General features: G+C 41.5%; 1 protein-coding gene across 1 annotated transcript in view; it reads right to left on the bottom strand.

Annotated features, from left to right (window-relative positions):
• Positions 1–1,418: 1,418 nt before the first annotated feature.
• Positions 1,419–18,706, bottom strand: part of SPTBN5 (spectrin, beta, non-erythrocytic 5) — a gene marked incomplete at its 3' end in the record, with an annotated part of 30,291 nt that continues 13,003 nt past the window's right edge. The window contains exons 9-27 of the mRNA XM_009585861.1: positions 18,695–18,706; positions 17,971–17,990; positions 17,582–17,782; positions 16,195–16,401; positions 14,831–15,022; positions 13,944–14,096; positions 13,268–13,398; positions 11,772–12,023; positions 10,809–11,096; positions 9,906–10,152; positions 8,921–9,060; positions 7,830–7,929; positions 6,959–7,129; positions 6,702–6,866; positions 5,698–5,924; positions 4,964–5,150; positions 3,481–3,681; positions 2,175–2,291; positions 1,419–1,582 (exon numbers count right to left, since the gene is read on the bottom strand). The exon at positions 18,695–18,706 is cut by the window's right edge and continues 122 nt beyond it. Coding sequence (XP_009584156.1) covers positions 1,419–1,582; positions 2,175–2,291; positions 3,481–3,681; positions 4,964–5,150; positions 5,698–5,924; positions 6,702–6,866; positions 6,959–7,129; positions 7,830–7,929; positions 8,921–9,060; positions 9,906–10,152; positions 10,809–11,096; positions 11,772–12,023; positions 13,268–13,398; positions 13,944–14,096; positions 14,831–15,022; positions 16,195–16,401; positions 17,582–17,782; positions 17,971–17,990; positions 18,695–18,706 — 3,175 coding nt within the window. The remainder of the gene's footprint in view (positions 1,583–2,174; positions 2,292–3,480; positions 3,682–4,963; positions 5,151–5,697; positions 5,925–6,701; positions 6,867–6,958; positions 7,130–7,829; positions 7,930–8,920; positions 9,061–9,905; positions 10,153–10,808; positions 11,097–11,771; positions 12,024–13,267; positions 13,399–13,943; positions 14,097–14,830; positions 15,023–16,194; positions 16,402–17,581; positions 17,783–17,970; positions 17,991–18,694) is intronic.

Raw genomic sequence — 18,706 nt, 5'->3', positions numbered from 1 at the left:
GTTGTGGTTTTTTTTTGTTTGTTTGTTTTGTTGTTTATTTTTTGTTTGTGGGTTTTTTTTTGCCTTCCCATGAGAATACCCTTCATTTTTTTCCAGATCTGTCCTGATCTGTCTTTCTAATGATAATTGTAGTACTTATAAAAACGAGAAGGAAATCTTTCTAACTGGGGACGGTGCACCAGGAAGGCAAGTGCTATGAAAGCCATTTTATGCAATTCTGTTTATATTGCCTGTTCAGCAAAATTGCTGCAACCTGCTGCATATTTCTCATCATCTAGAGTATCTTATAATACAGCCTGACATGTTACAGGCCTTCCACAGTAAACTAAACACCAATTTTCCATCTGCTAACACTGCCTGGCCATTGTGCAAATATTCCAGGAAAGATGAACCTGGCTTCCCTGTTTGAATCACAAATGCTCATCACAAGAGATGTAGCCTGCTGAGAGAGTCCAGCCCTCCAAGGAGAATGCAAATCAGAGGTACAAACCAGGGCACCGATAAGGCACCATAAGACCCAGGTTAACATTAAGCATGAATGAACACACAACATTTCTGTGTTCAATACACACAAGCGTTTTGATATTTCTAGATTAAGTATTTCTTTTTCTGAACTTTTCATTCACAGGATTTTCTATTGATGCTTTTACTTTTTGATTGTAAACAAGAATAAAAACAAAAGGTAAAATACCAGCATTTCCTCTAGGCTTAATTATTCTAGTATTCAGATTCATTTATTTGTTAGTCTACTTGCAGAGCCCCATTCTTTTTCTGAGTGAAATTTTTGTGGAGGAAAAACCTAAACTGTTCAGGCATTTGTTCCTTCCTGACAAGAAACCAGAAGTGTTTAAAAGCCCTGTGTACAAGCAAACTGTCCTGTTGCAAACATCTTACTGTAACAATAACAGAAAGGAAGCAAAATGAAAAATAAATGACTCCATCAAGAATAAAACCCTTCCTATACTAGCACAGCCACTGGGCATAAAGATAAGTCTAACAGTAATTGTGTCCCTTCTGCTATGTAATGAATTAAGTAATTTTCAAGCAATATTAAGGAAACCTTTTAAAAACATTTTTTTTCTTTTGATAGCAAATACCACAAAGGCAAGTCAGAATCCGGCATCTCAAGTCACTTTACAGGAGGATGAAGAAGGGTAGAGAGAAAATTTGGGGACTTCAAATCCTTAATATGTAGCAAAAATCCCTGAATAAAATGTAGAGTTCTTGCTTAGCAGTAATGAAAAGCTCATAGGTGCACAGAATTCTAATATAGAAACAAGTAATTTCCTAAGTACAGTTGAAGAAAGAGAGATAACAGATATGATCTAAATTCCAGTGAGGTAACTGGATATATCCTTTATTGACTTCAGTGGGCTTTAAATCAAACCTAGGATCCAAGGGGCAGTTCTAGTTTATACCTTGCTGCTGCTAGTTCCTGCAGCTCCTGGAGTCTTGAATGAACTTGTTCCTTTGGTGCATCAACCTCAACATACTGGATGGAGCCCACAAGAGGAAGAGTTTGGGCACTTTCACTCAGTTCCTTCATCAAATTTTGGTAAATAGCAATCTCATGCTCCAGTGCCTGGCAGAGAAAAGAGTGGATTGAGAGCCAGTTGTCCAAGATATCCACTGTTTGAACTTTTGCACCAGCCTATGGTGTAGCCATTGAGACATTAAAAGAGGAGGAAAACTTTCTGGAAGCATGTGACATTTCCAAGACTTTTGGATCATTTTCTAGCAAAATTTTTTGGGAAAAAAAGTGTACATAAATTCAAATAAGTTAGGTGAATAAAGACAATTAGAAATTCCTGATCCATTATTAGGCAGAGAAAAGTATTCCTGGAATAATACTCTATCTGTATCTTTGATTCTAGAAAAAAAATAAGGCTTCTGCATGCATCTGTTGAGACTGAAAAGCAGATATCAGATCATAATCAGTTTTGGCCTCAGAAAAATAAGATGAGAATATTCACCATTCTCCAAACTACATTTTTTCCAACCATATTAGTAAGCTGCTTTGACCTCTTCTATCAGTCCATTCACATGTAGACGTACATCAATGTGAAATATCTTGTAGATGGCTGGACAGTTAAGTATCAATGAGATAGAAAATTTTACAGCCGCAGACAAACCAGAAGATCAGGTCACTGTACAGAACTTAAGCAGAAAAATACCTTATGTTTCTTGAGGAGTTTCAGTGTTCCATCTTCATCCTTACCATAGTCCTTGCTTGTCACAAGTGGGAGTTTTTCTGCTATCCAAGCCTCCAGGTCTGAAGTATTCATTAAAAACTATCAGTTAAAGAGAAAGCAAATTAGTTTCTACCTCAACTTTCAAAATACTTATGCCATTTTTTTGACTGAATAAATTCTAAATGGAGGGTGCACTGTAAGATTTACAGTGATATTTTATTAAATAACAAATAAAGAATATTTAATCCCAAGAACTGCTATTCCACACTGTTGTTCTGTAAAATCATACGAAGGTGAAGTAGGCCACAGATGGAAGACTTCAGTGTAGGATAACTAAGGTCTTCTCCAGGCATCAAAGCTCTGGCAGTAAGTTTCAAGTTGTCTCAATTTTCTTTCTTCACATCACTATCCTTACTTGACTCTTCCTTTACCTTATTCACTAAGGGTAGGGGCTAACTTTATAATATTAGTGTGATGTTTCTCCTTCCCCTTCCTGAGAAGTTCAAATCACCTATAAAAATCAGGCTTCATAAAGCCTATAGTATGGACAGCTGTTTTTATAGATGGAGGAAATAAGAGCCAGATAAGCAAAGTCCCCAGGGAACATACTTTAGGTGGGCCTGTGAACTCTGTGCAAATGCTGTTTATGGCTACAAAACTGCATGCGTTATCTGAATAACTGCACTCCTACGTGACCCACTGGTGACAGAAAATTTGGATTATTGAGATAAATATTTGCATGCAATTTTTTTTTTAAACAGGCTAAATATAAAGGTCCAGTATCCTGTTGAAAATAATAAGGCCAAAAGTCCTAACTCACTCTGAGAGTGAAAGAGCGTTATCAGTTTCTCAGTATCATTTTGTTGCCTGGAACACTGTTGCCTGGAACAGGCAAAGATTGGATGGCAGAAGAGATCCCTTCTTTTCTGATTTCCTTGTCATAATTCTCCAGTATAAAGGGCCAGTTCAGGATCCATTGCATTACTTAAGTCAAAGCCTGAGGCTGTATAAAGATATTGAGAAAGGAGCTACTACTAGGAGAAATGTGTGTTCTACACACAACCATAAGGGATGGGTATGGAGTCCAAGGCAAACCTCTAGAGCAGCAGCTCTAGAGTAGGGGCTGCATTCAGCTATGCAACCCAGCCCTCCATTCCCATGAGTCTGGCCTCAGGCAACTGAAGTGAATACCAGTCCCAGCAAAGCTGTTTTGTTATTCACTTTAAAACTTTGGTCCTCTTGTTTGTCTGAAGAAGCTACTGTGTAAGCACTTGGCTGTAATTTGTACCTCCTGGAAGCCAACTGAGTGCTGCAGCTGCTTCATCCTTTCCTCACAGGCCTTTTCCAAGCCCTGCCAGGCAGTCACAAGCTCCTGGCATTTCTCACTTATTTTCTGAGCTGATGGGTGCTGGCCTACAATCATTGTCTTTCCTTTATCCAGGACCCGCTGGACTTGCTGTTTGTGGGCATTCACTTCTGCCTGCAGTTCCTGGGAATGAGATAAAAGAAAATATAGGAATAAAGGAAGGGTATGCGAGGACAAAGAAATTCTATGTGCTCCTCGTCCTACACAAAACTGGCAGCTGGTGACGGTGGGCAGAGTATAGCCAGTGGACACAAGGAACTGTCTGTTTCCACAACAGCTGCAATCCCAGCCACCAGTCTCAGCCCCGCTTGCATAACACTCTGTTCTTGGTGCTACCATTGATGGAGGAGATAAGAGTCTGTAAGGTGGCAGCAGACATCCCTTAAGTTCCCTACATCCTCAGCGTTAGTCACCGAAGTCCTCAGCCTGGTGTTCTGGCCTGGTTCTACCCCTTCTCCTTACCATGCACCTGCCCCTTCCCCTGCCCAGCAGCCAGGGAGGTTTGGGAGATGGAGCAGGACAAGGGATGAGACACAAAACTGGGGGATTCAGAAAAGAGTGTTGAACTGCGGATGGGAAAATAAAATATCCCAGAAGATGAACGGGCTGGAGGATGATGGGAGGAGAGACATTGTCAATAGTACCATGAAAATCATTAGACTCCTGCTCCATAAATCCTCCCCACTGGTCTTATAACCTTTCTCATGGAACTTGCAATCCAGGTGCTGCAAAATCCAATGTTGCCTGTGGTGCAGGGCGGGTTTGAGGTGCCCCTCTGGCTGTGAGGAACTGCCACAAAGGATCAAACTCTCCAGAAATTAGTGTTAACTTGTCTTTATAAATGTATTGACTGTGGCTTGTTCAAACCATTTTACAAGTGGTACAGAACTAAAATAAACATTAAATGGCTGTTACACGCTCTCCTAAAGAATCTAGCGTGCACATACCTCAAGACTGCGTGTGTAATGAAGCAGCAAGCATAGAACTAAAATAGGATGAGCATGTAACAGTCAAAATATTCAACCCAGATCAATCCACAAAGCAAAAACCTCGTTTTTTCTATTTAGTATGAGGTACACTAGCTTTTTATCCACTTCTAATGGGAAGAGCTACAAAATTTCTCAGAATAATAATACTGCAAAATATGACAAATTTTGCAGTTCCTGCAGGAATTTCATGTTTGCTCTGAAAATCACCACCACATTGCTGACTTGTCTTAATCCACTGGAACCATTTTAGCTGGGCTAGTGCTGGAAGCAGTGAATGTACTCACTGAAAGTGTGGCAATACATTTTGCTTGCAGCGGCCTTCCTGAAGGTAAAGGACAACTGTGCAGGTGCTGGTTGCAGGCTGAGGTGAAATGCAGTGCGCTAACATGCTATAATACACTTGATTAAACGAGTACCTTGTGTTTTTGCAACAGGCTTTGAGCCACATCCAAGGACTTCCCACAGTTGGTGGAATGGGCAATAGGCAATCGCTCATTAATCCAGTTCAGTTCCATGTCATGATAATGGTAGAACTCATAGAGATCCACTGCAGCTTCCAGCAACTTACGCCTCTCATCGAGAGGTGCTTGCAAAGACTCAAACCTAGGGGTCATCCATTAAATATATGTTAAAACAAAGCTTTATCCTGATTCTGCCAAGCAAATTAGGCTATGATACCACTGTGAAGATTAAAAAACACTGGACACTTTGCAATTAAATTTCAATGGTTAGTGCTGGCTGCACATAAAAGAATCCCTTCTCCAGAAGGCTACTTTTGGCAAGTAGACTTATATGATAACACTAAACGTAAGCAGAGAAAAAGTGATTTACACTTTTGAAGTTCTAGGCTTGTCCTGTGATGTTTTAAGAAACTAGTCACCTCTTAGAAAGCAGTGAATGACCTATGGATAAGCAAAGGACTAGAGGAGGAGTGCAGGAGGAGGGGAGCAAGGTCCAGTAATAAAGGTTGAGGTGGGTCAACAGGCAGCTGTGTAGGTGCAGATCAAAGCACAGTTGTGGTACAACTGGGAGAAGAAATCATTCCTGAATATGGGTTAAACCTAATCAACCAAAAGACATTTTCTAGAAGGTTGAACAAAAAATGCTATTTGTCACAAGGGGTGGAGACAAAAAGAGAGTGACACCTCACCTTCTCAGATATTTCTGTGTTTCATCCAGAATCCTCTGGGAGTCAAAGTGATTGGTGGCCATTTTCCTCGCATGAGATACAATAGAGTTCATCTTCTCCGCCAGCTCACGTGTCTCATGTTCCAGCTGTCTGTGCTGCTTGAGTAGATCACGGCTGGAGCGCAAATCATGGCCTGTCTCAGATTCCTGAAGAACTTTCTCAATTTTCTCTATCTTCTTTTTGGCATCCTGCCAGGAAAAGATTACGGCACACTCATACTGACCTTTCAACATAATTTTCTTTCATTCAGCCCCTCCCATGACAGTTTCCTGGACACAATTTTTAAATCCATATGTCCTTTCTTGGTAACATGATGGCCAGGTGTCTCTAAGAGGCATCTCCTGGGAATATTTTGTTTTGCACACTATTTTGGAGTACTCTTCTCTCTGAGACACTAAAGCACATCGTTAAAAACAGTCTCTTTGAACTATCTTCAGTGACATAATACAAAACAATCAAACAATCTGCAAAGGCTTCAGATTGTAGCTACAACAGCAGTTCCATGACATACTGGTATCGAAACAGCTTCATAGCACATTGTTCCTCTTATACAATTTGCCTGGATGACAATGCACTTAATACAGTGCCATGCCTCCAACCCCCAAACTGATTCCCAGCAAGCAGTTATGCTTGCACAGCATTGACCCATGCAGAGAGTTTTGATTGTTTTCCCAGTACAGGATGGCCACACAAATGCAGTGCTGAGCCTGAGTTCAACAGCTTTGTGTCTTGGTGCTGTGCTGGCACTGTTATTCTTCTCATAGCTTTGGAGTGAGCTCTCATAGCTTTGGAGTGAGCTTGGTCAGCATTATGTTGGGTTTTCTCTCCTGAGACTGTAGACGAAATGGACACCTTAAAAAACACTTTTATCTGGATGGTATTCTGTTCTTTTTTGTGAGGACCACGCAACAGAGGAACCAGGCTCCTAGGCCATTCCTCCCCTCTGTTGCCCATCACCACCTGACCTGGAGCAGTTCCATGAGCTGTTCTTGCTGCCCAGCTTGTCTCAGCTTGTCACCTCGCTCTATCATCTTGCCATACAATTTCTTCCACTTCTTTTGAAGCTCTGTCATCTTCTCCTGGATGGAAACTGCGGCATAATGGCTTTCTTGAATCAGTTGATTTCCTTTCTGGAGAAACACAGCATATCATTTTTTTGAGCAGATCAGCATCTATGAAGTTTGGGACAAGATGGAAGACTTAACTCCAAAACTGCCTTCACCTTTATCAGTGTTGCAAAGTGCTCCTCATTAGCCATCATTTCCTTCTCAGCAGCCTCATGCCACTTCAGTTTGCGTAGAACATTTGTTGGATCACGATAGGATTCATCTGATGCAATCTTGTACTTCTCTTCCATCCATATCAAAATCTCAGCAGCATCACGATTAAATTCCTTACAGAAACAAACAGGATTAAATTGATTTAACTTCTGATTCTGTGTGGGTTTGCGGTGCATCCTTGCTGTTAGGATCAAGCCCTGATTTTTTTTTTCTAACAGTTAGGAAATGTGATATATTTTCATATAAAAGTTGTTCTACATAATCAACACTCTTAATTGAAGAGGTATGATCTTGAACCATTGATGAGTTTTTAAGCCCTCAGAGTAGTATCTTAGTCCCTTTTTTACCACATTTATACTAATCTGTTGCCTTTAATTGTCAGTGAAGGTTTGCATTATTGATAGACTATTTTAACCATAAGTGGTCCAATCCTCCAGTATAACTTCGTATCTCCGCACTGGAAGCTAAATTTGGTGGCAAAAGTACAGTTACTGTAAGTAACTTTGCCAAATTATTAAGGCCCAGAACAATAATAAGTAATGAGCAGAATAAATTTATCCAGAAGACAAAACATTCTGTTGACACTTTTCATTCAATATCTCCATTTTTGTTTTGGTATTTTGCTATGGTTATGGCTTTGTGAGATTTATCACCAATGCATCACCTGCTCCCTGGAAAGGGAAATTCTCTGTCTCATAGACAAAGAGAAAGTGAGCTGCAGTAGGAATGCTCAGCAGTTTGAGATTTGTCCCATATTAAGGGTAAAATTACTTCACACATGCCTGACCAAATCTGCAGTATCAGTCCTTTTACCTGCAGCTGTAGGGAATCGAACAACCTCTGTTTTCTCTTGGCATTGCTTTGTATCAGCCGCTCCCACCTTTGCCGGAGAGTGACCATTCTCTCTTCGATACTACCAAAAAAAACAGGAAGTCCAATGCAGTACTAGTCATATTGGTTCCCCTTGGTGGTACTGTAGTCATGGCTATGATATAAATGGAATCTAGTTCAACACCTCTGTTGACAGGACAAAGGGGTATATGACCATGTCCCCTGACCATGCTGGGCTCATCTGGAAAGCAGCTATTGCTTGCCAGCTGCTCTGGATTTTCCTTTTGTATGGCTGTCTTACATTAGTGAATGGCAGTCATGTATGTTTGTCTAAAACACCCAGACCCCTCTCTTTCCCAAATATTCCACCTTAACTAATAATTTTCTCTGTGATTGAGTGCAATGAGGCTCTGGAATGGCCTTCTAATGGTAGTAGTGCTGGCAAGAAATCAGATTTTAAGAGCAGTTTTATAAATTTGTGGAGGGAATTTTCAAGACATTACCACTTGTGATCACAAGAACACGGTCTTTTTGATCCAAGAGGTCCATTCTGATCCTATATTTCTAATTCTTGCTTATGCAGAGGTCCCCTTACTAGATTGTAGTGGCTCTAGCACAGTAAAGAAATTACAGATGACAGTTCAGCTTCGACAAAAACATGAAGGAGCTGCTCCTGATGAGTTATTTCCTTGTGAAGTCTTCTGTAACTTTTTAACAACAAACATTAGTTCTAATACGTGATACCGATAAATGAAGGAAAATTTGTTTTATGTAGGCATTTAATGAGTTTACATTAAAGAAGTTTTAACACTATATGTAATTTATGATACAAGGCGAATTATTTTAGCGTTCTGTCAAGTGCCACTTTTAACCTAAAGCATTTAGCTTATTTGTCCTGAGAGCACAGGAAGTCTGTATTTTTTTTAAAAAAAAATCCCTTTTCCCCCCCTCACCCAGCAGATCACAGCTTGGAGGTCAACTAAATCCTGGCTCAGTGAAAGTTTTTCATCTCACCCTAATCACACTGGATCATTTATTAAAACTACACAAAAAAGGAAGGATTTTGGACTCACATGTGAGACGCAAAGTGCCCGCTCTCTATTAGGTTCACCCCATTTTCATTAAGTGCTTCAACTCGTCTCTTCAGTGCCATCAGCAGTTGTTCAAATTCCTGATGTTGCTTCAGCAGGCTTCGAACAGCATCTACGTGGTCCTGCATTTAATAAAGAAAATTTGATGAAGTTTTTTCTTGGTCATATGTTGTTTCTGTAGCAGTGAAAAAAAATTTTGGACGTTATTTTCCCCCTTCTTTTTCAGGCAGGAGATAGAGTGTACATTTTGCATGTGCCTAAGGATGTTCAGGGCTACAAACAAGCAGCAGGTGTTTAGGTTTGTGTCATATCCGATTCTGCTGTTTTACGTTTCCATTATGGTTTCATTTTCACCTTTTAAGAAAATCTGCATTCTGAATTTATGCCAGCACTCTGGCACATCTAGGTACTTGCAATATGAAAGGCCGTAACTAAGTAAAACTTTATTCCGCTTAGTTGACCCAAAAGTATCAAAGTTTCAGTTTCAGCTCAAAACATAAAAGATGGTGAGATACTACAACCTCCTCTGTCACTGATCTTGTGAATATTGCCTGCATTTGTTTTTTCCCTTCATTTGCTTTAATATTTTTAAACTACTCAATGAAAAGAAACAGCTTTATTTTTTAAATTTTTACTTCACAAAAAAAAAAATTAATTATGTTCAGGCCGAAACCTTTTTTTTTTTAAATGGTTAGTCACCAAACTGATGAGTCAATTGTATATACAAACACAACAACAAATCACAACTCCAGCTGTTTTCAAAATGTTTTTTGAGAGACAATGAGCTTTGTTCTCATTAAGATGAGTAAGAACATAAGAACATTAGTAAGAACCTGAAAGTCTAGTTTCCAAGTATTAAAATGCCATGACCATAAGAATGAGGAAACTGATCTAATTAAGAAAATTGTTGCTATTCCCTGGATGGGGAGACAAAGTAGGAGAAAACAAAATCAGCTGCTGTACATACCCCAAGGTCATGCCCCCGGAGAAAGGCCTCATGGCCAGAGAGGGCTGCATTGATACGGTCTCCCTCCCTATTGAACTTCTGCAATTCCAGGCCGTCCTGCAGCTTTTTCCGTCGCTGTTCCCACATTTTCTCCAGCTCTTTGTTCTCCTCGGCAAGCCTCTCCATGGACTGGTAGACATCTATGGTCCTGCTGTTACTGGGTTGTTTGTTGATTACTTTGCGCCCTAGCTCTTCCAGCTGCACAAATCTTCCCAGAGTCAAAAAGAAAAGTGAGACCTCACTGCATGAGGGAATATGAATTCTCTTTCATCAGAGCTTTTTGCTCTCTTGGCAGTGCCTAAACATTAAGCTTCCCTCCCTCCCTCCCTTTCACTCTTCTCCTACTAGCCATGGTTGTGCATTACAAAGTACAGCTGGTTATTTGCTCAGGGATACATGCTGGAGGCAGTAGGTGAGATTTCCCCATTTGGATTAAAAGCCCATATAAGCAGGCTTTCCCATTAGAAGGGAGAGGAGGGCCAACTCAGTATCTGGAACTTCATGATAGTGCAGAAGGAGAACTGAAGATGATGGCAACTGGAAGCATAAGGCCTGAAAAGGGCAGGACTAGGGGAACTGAAATAAAGTGCAGATGGCACTATCTGAGTGTCAGGAGAGCTTGTGGAATACTACTCCAAACATACAGCTCCTCCTTCCCCCTTCCATCTGCCATCAGGATAAGTATGCAAAACTAACTGGATTCTGTGTTCCGCAGTCTCCTTTTCACACTAAGTTTCAAGACCATTTGAATAAACTCTTGGCATCACTTTCACACACAATTTATGTATACGATGAACATGTTTCATCTTCACAGCACTGTTGTCATATCACCCCACTCTGCCCACCCTGACAGAATCTCTCTACCTTTCTTTCTGAGACCTAATTTCTTTCAGCAGGTCCTGATGTTCCTTCAGCAATTGTTCTGCAGAAGCCACGTCCACACCCATTTCTTCACTGCTCAGTTTCTCCCGAATGCCTTCTGCCCACAGCAATAGCCTGCGGCTGTCTTGCAGGAATGACTGTTGATTTTGGGCCTGCTGCAGAATGTCCTGCTTCTTTTGGGTCTCCAGCTTTAGCTTTGCCAGAAGCCTCTCCATGTTCTCCACCTGCTCAGTGATGGCCCTGCTCTCTGCAGGGTTGGTGTCCTTAATCCTACAAGAGGAAATAAAATACATTCAAATGGATGAACACTTCAGGCATTTAGAGATTGAGCCAATACTCTTTAAAAGGAATAGATTTGGATATTTACACTTCCATTAAAAAGAAAGTCAGCTAAGGCAACAAATGCTCCACACTAGCAAGAAATATTGGTGCGAATATGGTGTACTGCAGAAAGTGCATCCCTGTGAAAGACTCCGGTAACGCTGTTGTAGTTCAATGATTCATTCCCTTTGTGAATCTACAGAAAACTTAAAGAAGTAAAAAACTTTAAATTTATATTTCAAATTCAAACTCCTGTGCACAATTCTCTGCTTTCTTCCCTCATCCTTGCTTGCCCCGATTACCCTCTTTCAGGACCTAAATGATACCTAGTTCAAAATGTCGAAGTAACTCCCATTAGTAGAGATAATTTGTTAGAGCCACAAACAATCCTGTGGTATTTATTCTCCTACAACAGTGAAGTCTGGAAGCAATCACTTCACCAATCACCCAGCCATATTCAAGAGAGATGATCTCAATCCATCAGGCAAGTCAGTTCTTCAGGTTGCTAGAAAGAGAAACTTCAAGAGAAACTTCACAACCTGCTCATTGTCTTTACAGCCATAATTTACAACATGATCTTAGAGAACTAGCAAAGAATACGGAAACAAAGAGCAGGTTCCTTACGATTTTGCAACACTCCTCAAGTATTCAATTTTCCTCTCTATCACCAGGACCTCTCTCTCAACTGTAGACAGTTTGCGCTTGTCTGACTCCAGCCCAGCAGGTGAGTTCCCTGGTTCCAGATTCCTGAGTTGGACCATCTTGTCTTCCAGTAGCACTCCTACGCTCTGACAGTCCTGAAGAAACGTCCTCACATCAGCCACTCCAATCAGCTCAGAGCCCTTCTCCTCCTTCAGGGTTTCCATGCGTTCCCACCTTGGAGAGAGATAACCTGATTACTTGCATCTAGCCTCAGCCACTACCCCAAAACTTGTGTTCACCTAAGGAGCAGATGCAATTTATAGACTGTTATACATGAGCTATATCCTTTTTCTATTCAGAAAAAGTCTTGTATAAAGATTTCATCAGGACTTAAGTGGGCTGAAGGGGTGAACACTAGCACTCCCCCACAGCCTTAAAGTTCATCTCAGCGCCATCTCAAGCAAAGGCATCCTGCTCAGGTGACCAGAACACACTGGACATTACGCCAATAAACAACAGTGTTCAAAATCAGGACCCGGCTGTGCCTCTCAGTTCCAGCTGGGTGGCATGGTGCCAGGAGTATGTACACAACAGGTACTAAACATACTTGGTGAAGTCAAACAGGGTTTGATGTTCCTTTCAATATTGTGAACGGCACCCTCACCCTGATGTTTAAGTATCCAAATCAGCTGCTGCTGTGCAATAGAGACAGAACTGCTCTGAATCCATCTCTGTCATTTGTGGGTGGATTCATGTTGTGCTTTAACACACATGCACAAATTGCTGCAGTTTAAATATCTCAGTGTCAGGGGCCTACAAGCACCCCCCAGTCCTGGAGGCATGACACCAGGCTCAGGGCCACCCTAGGGCCAGTGTAGCTGAGGGCTGCCCCCTTCCCACAGGCGACAGTGAGGGCAGGCTGCCAGGCAGCTCCGAGGATTGGGACTCACCTCTGGTCCCGGCTACCATCCCAGGCCTGCCCCGCTCACCTCCCTGTGGGACTGGCCCTGCATGCTGAGGCCCCTCTGCCCACACTGGCTCCACAGCCCAAAGGGAGCAGCCGGACCCTCGCTGTGCTCTGACAGTCTGGCCCAGGCCTAGGCCTCACACCAAAAATGGGCTTCCTGGCCAGGCCACAGCCCTGCCCCCTCACCACAGACTAGTTGGGCCATGGGGACTATGGGCTGCCCACCCCGCCTGCCCTGCTCCCTGGCTGGGGCAGTGGGACAGGCCCCGGCTGCGAGGCCCAGCCCAGGCCCCAGGGAGCAGCCCCTGCCCCAGTCCCTGGTTGGTGGCAATAGCCGCACCTGAATACCGCAAACCTCAGCCGCACGCGAAAACCTCCCCTCAGGCCAATTCTGGGAGTTAAAAATCTATCACACGGGTATTCTCTCAGTGTAGTCCAGATCGGGCGTGAAAGGTCAGCTCTCCAATTGCCCCCATGAAACAATCCTCTGTTTTATCAGTAGCACCTTTACCTGCTGTTGATCTCTTCCAGCCAAATCTGGATCTCAGAATATTTGCTGGGACTGATCTTTCCATATTTAATGGCTAAGTTTTCAATATCTCCCAGCTGGCCTTTGCCTGCAGCCAGTTCCATTAAAAAGCTCTAAAATAGGAAAGATACAAGAATGCAGAACTTGAGGTTTTTCCATTTCTATGGAAACGATTTTCAATAATCCGTCATATCCACTCATCTCCCACTTTTACAGTTGGCTTCTCCATTTACCTGTCTGCTGACACCATACACACCTGTGCAGGTAGTTCCCCTATAGCCCTCCTGACCTCCCCTGGTATGCACACTACACATATGCACGTATATCTCACTCCACTGGGATGCAAGTGCACTGCAGGATTTTTTCATCATCTGGCATTTTTCTTCAAGTGGCATAAGATAAACCACAAAAAGAGTCCTTCAGTACCATGATATTTGTACAGGAGATACCACATCCACAAGAGAAGTTGAAGGGACATAATTACATCAGCTTCAATAAGCTTGGCATAGTTTATATGAAAGAAATATCTGATCTATGCATGACACCATAAGTTGAAATGAATGAAAAGACTCTCAAAGCTTCATTTCTCAACTTTATCTATTCTCCCAAGGTCAGTCTGATTTAAAAGGTGTCATCTGTGAGCACGGAAAATGGGTACCTGGTATTTCTGCTGCATGACCTCCACATTGTCTGCTTGAGGCTGCAGAGTCCGGAAAATGTTCTCTTTAACTTTCATCCATGACTGAAATTCTTCGCAAGAGCTACAGAAGCGGTAATATCCAATCATCTCCTCCAGAGCCTTTTTTCTGTCCTGTAAAAAAGATGAAGACTTAAGTATTGCTGTAATAACTCCTTGTTGTTTGAAGAAAAAAAAAAAGATCCTTGCATTTAAACTGCAATACACAAGTGGTAGCTTAGTAGTTTTGCCAGACACTGCTGAAAGAGAACAGGTTACCTTAAGACCACAATACTTTTTCTCAGAGCAAGAGCAGTTTAAAGGCATAAGAGAAGCAGTTGGAGAGTGCTCAGCCCCTGACAGGCAGCAAGGCCGCTGTGCTGCTTGCTGCTGCTGACTGAAGATTTACCTCAGTAATCTCAGGAATATGTAAAAGTCCCATACAACATGTTTTTGTTAGTCTTTAGGGCAGGATTGCGGCAGGTGGGAGTGAAAAGTAATAAATGGAGAATGCAGATTACGGTTGTTTATTTTTTCTTGTATCAGGTAAGCCAGCCCAAAGATTTAGGAGCTGCATCAAGCAAACATTAGAGGGAAAAAAAAAAAAAAAAAAAAAAGAAAAAAAAAGACTGCACAAAAGAATTCGCTCCTTGTAAAGTAAAAAGACTAGAAGGGAAATGGGAAGTTTGCCAACATAAAATGCGTTTTGATACAAAACTTCAATGATAATCTCAAGCCTTGAAGTTCCACAGGACTTCACAGGATTGAGGCACATTATTAAACTGAAAAGCAGAAGCTGGCACAGCACTTGACCTCACTTTGCATTGCATATTTCTGTGAACTGCAAAGCATTGCAGAAGATACTATACCTCAGCCATGCTCTGTAGATTTTCATAAAGTGAATCTATTTCATCTTGGGTCTTCCAGATGTTCTCTGGAAGAAAATGAACATCTGGACTGGAGGTTCCAGGGAATGTAGTTTCAGATGTTGCCCAGGTTCGACTGAATGGTAACTTAGCTGTCTTTTGGTTTAAGTCACCTGGGGCTTCTGTCTTCACCATCTGTTAAGCAAAATTTAACAGAATCAATGGGTGAATATTTCTGATTTAGATAAAAACTTCACATGGAGGGAAAATTTGGACTTGCTAGTTCAAATCACAGCATTCTGACCCTTTAAACAAAACATTTCCAGTATTTGTTTGAATCTGTTTCCTTTGTTTTATTCTGAAAGAATGAACCAAATAACTGAAAAAATGTTTTAGTTTTGTTTAAAGAAGAAGTTTCATTTAGCTCATTTTAAAATATATTGATTCAGTGAAAATTCTCATTTTCTGCCCACATCAAGGTTGGGTGTTGGTTTTTTTAACTTTTAAAATTGCCAACAAGCCGAGGAATCGACTACGCTCACAGTTCTATTTGTGGTGATATTTTAGCACCTGAACATTTCCACTTTCAAAGCCTGTGAGTGCCCTAGTGAATAAATGCTTTTGTATGCACGTTGATACCATCTTGTCACACGCTTTTTCATGTTTAGTAACAAAGCAATACAATTTTTGTTCTAATAAAAATTAATGTTGGAATGATGAGGTAAAGACCCAAAGTGGTGCTCATAGCTCTCAAACTGGTTTGGCTAAACTGAGTGATCATAGAAGTCTGAAAGAAGCAAGCTATGAAATATGTCATTCGTCTCCCCCAACTTCTGTTGTCAAATGAGCTGATCTCAAGTCAAAAGTTCCCTTTCTAGTCAGTGAAAAAGAGGGGCATCTGCAGAGGTTGACTTCATCCCACGTGCCTTAAACATCCATCCTGGGATGGTGTGAATTGCTTGTGGAGCTGTGGGATGGTTCATCACTACATTACGATGCAGAAAGAATTTGTAAAGGTGTTTAGATTAAATGTCTGCTTTTTAAAGCTGATTGAAATGAATAACATTACGAGAATAAAGAGTGAGAAGGTATTTGTGAGGACCAGTAGAGGGAACTAATATAGATGAACACATTTCTAGCATTTCACAGAGCACTAACTAGGTGGGCTATGAGAGGCCAATGAACTTCTTTGTCATGCTAAAAATTTGCCTCAATTCTAATGAAAAATTTCTTCTGAATTCAAAAAATGCTTTTGTTTAGGTCATTTGGAATATTCTGTTCTGGCAAAATCAAAATATTTTACATAATTAAAAAACATTTAATTTATATTCGTCAATAAAATGTGACATAACCTCTCATCTACTTACTGCAGCTGGAGCTTTCTCTGCTGCAATGTCAGCCTGCTCTTTCAGGCGTCTCATCTCAGAGGAGTAGGCTGCAATCTCCTTCTCCAGGCGCAAGTGACGATGCAACAGCGCTTCGGCGCTTGATTCATCTTTTCCGTAGTCCTTGCTGGCCAGAAGGGGCTGCCTTTCTCGCAACCATGAATTTGCTTCATCAATGTCGGCAAAGTACTGAAGGAATACAGGGAAGAAAACACTTGCTTTCATCCTGAAAGTATCATATCCAGCTTCTTCTTTTGAAAATAATGAATAAGGCAGAAATGCCATTAGGTCTGTAGCTATAAGGTTACTTCCAGGTGTTGTGAAAGCTATTAATAAGGTAGCTCTAAATCCGTGATGTATTTCATGATCACGTCAAGCACAGATAATTCACAGAATCACAGTGAGTAAATAGATTCAAGGATTGCCTATATAACTCTTTAAAAACTCCTAAGTAACTAAAACCTTATGATCCTTAATGGCAGTGGTAAAAGGAACCCACAATATATGACATCGGCAGGCACCACGTGATGCCAACAGATATTTACTAAAGGTTCTAAGGAATAGTCCAACAACGAACAATGAACTTGGTCTACAACAAAAGCTTTCTTCTTTTTTCCAGAATTTGCAGTGTGCCTGGCTATGGTTGTAAAAAAGCAGAACAAGACTTTGAGATATAGAATAAAGGTACAACAGAAAAAAAGAAAACCCATAGTAGTAAAGGAAAAAGGAAGAAGAACTAAACCACCATAATGATATTAAACTTACTAGACAGAAGAGAGAATTTAGACTTTGTCAAGAACAAAGCTGTCAAGTTTTGTTCAAGCATCTCCTGGGAACAACAGACTGAGCAAAAAACTTAGGAAAGGGAGAGTAAGAATACCTAAGATAATGTTACGTGATTTGTGAATGCTGCTTTTATAAAAGCTCTTTATTTGCAGATGTGTGAACGTTTGTAGGTGTAAAAGTGTAGATCAGAATGGCAGGGTCAAACGTTTCCCAGGCTTTGGGAAGTTCATGGTCGATCCAAGTCTTATGGCATGTTTCTTTTGTTGTTGGTTTTGGGATTTTTTTTTTTTTATATAAGAAAAATGTCACACAGCTACCCTGATCCCACCCTCAAAAAAGACTCTGCATCAGTGCTATTATGTGAGCTATTCCGTTAGCATTTTTAACTTAGAGCAACTCCCAGCTGCTCAAATCTTCTGCCTGGCTGGCTTGCAGGAGGATTGAGACTTCTCTGACGGAGATCTTTTTTAAGACCGACACCTGAAGGCTTCCTGCCACTGTTGCCCTGCATGTGGGGGCATGGGGCAGAACTGAACCACATCCATGTCCCCCGTACCACACATCATAGCAGAGCCCCGCTTACCTGTTTGATGAGAGCTGCTGCCTGCAGCCGGTTTTTGCGATCAGCCACCTCATCTTGGAGCTGCTGCCACAACTTCTGGAGGTTGTTTGTCTGCCTCAGAATGTCTTCCTGGCGTGCGGGGTTCTTCTGGCTCAGCTCCCAGCCCCTCCTCATCACATCTGCACAAACGGCCCTGTGGGAATTGCACTCCACTTCGAGAGCCTAGCAGAAGGACGGGAGACATGTCAGCACAATTCACTCCCCATCAGCTGAGAGCAAAGAGGGTCCTATTCTCCGCTACTGTAATACATATGTTTCCAAGAGCCCTGTGTCTTATCCATGCCTACGACTTTTCCCTGAGCCCTGAGATGATTTCCCCTTGGCTCCCCACACACAAGTTGCTGTCCTACTTTTTGCCTTTGACATGAAGCTTGTTATGCAGTCTTCTTTGAAGGAGATACTTGTTTGTCGTCAACCAATTCAGCTGTCTCATGTCTTCCAGACGCAACAAATACACAAACAAATGTATATTAATGCACACAAATGTATATTAAAATTACAGAAGAGGTTCCTGTTTCGGTTCTGTCATGCAAGTTCTCAAGTCCACAGGTCTCTTCACTTGTTCACAGTAATTCTTTGCTGTGAGAAGGTAGTAGCTCATATAGCTAAACTTTTGATGTTAGCCCACAGCAAGCTCTTAGGGAAAGTGGTAGCAGATTTGTAAGCTCACACAATGCTATCCATCCTGCCTACTGATATCTGTCTTCTTTTCACCATCTCTTTCTTTCTCCTCATCTCTCTTGGCCAGGAAAGATGGGTGGGAAAAAGAAAAACTAGCAACCTTTTTTCCCTCCTATCCAAAGTGAGCTAATAAGGAGCCCAGTGTTTTCTCTGGAAGCCACACTTCTAGTCCAGTAAGAAGCATATTCCTTCTCTACCCTTTCCTTCCCCTCTTGGAGAAAAATCCCTACCCTATACATTTTTTAAAAATTCCAAACATTGGTCATGACACTTGAGATAACGAGTGGTTTGACAGCTTTCTTATAAGTGCTGCACTGACTGAACTGAAGGACATAGATGTTCTAAAGTCTTGCTATAATACAAAGACAAGGCATCACCAGCAAAGTAAGATACCTTGTGCTTCTG

The sequence above is a fragment of the Fulmarus glacialis genome, unplaced genomic scaffold (assembly GCF_000690835.1).
Source record: "Fulmarus glacialis isolate BGI_N327 unplaced genomic scaffold, ASM69083v1 scaffold46230, whole genome shotgun sequence".
Lineage (NCBI taxonomy): Eukaryota > Metazoa > Chordata > Aves > Procellariiformes > Procellariidae > Fulmarus > Fulmarus glacialis.
Note: the sequence above shows the minus strand (reverse complement) of the source record. Positions and strands in the feature narration are given on the sequence as shown.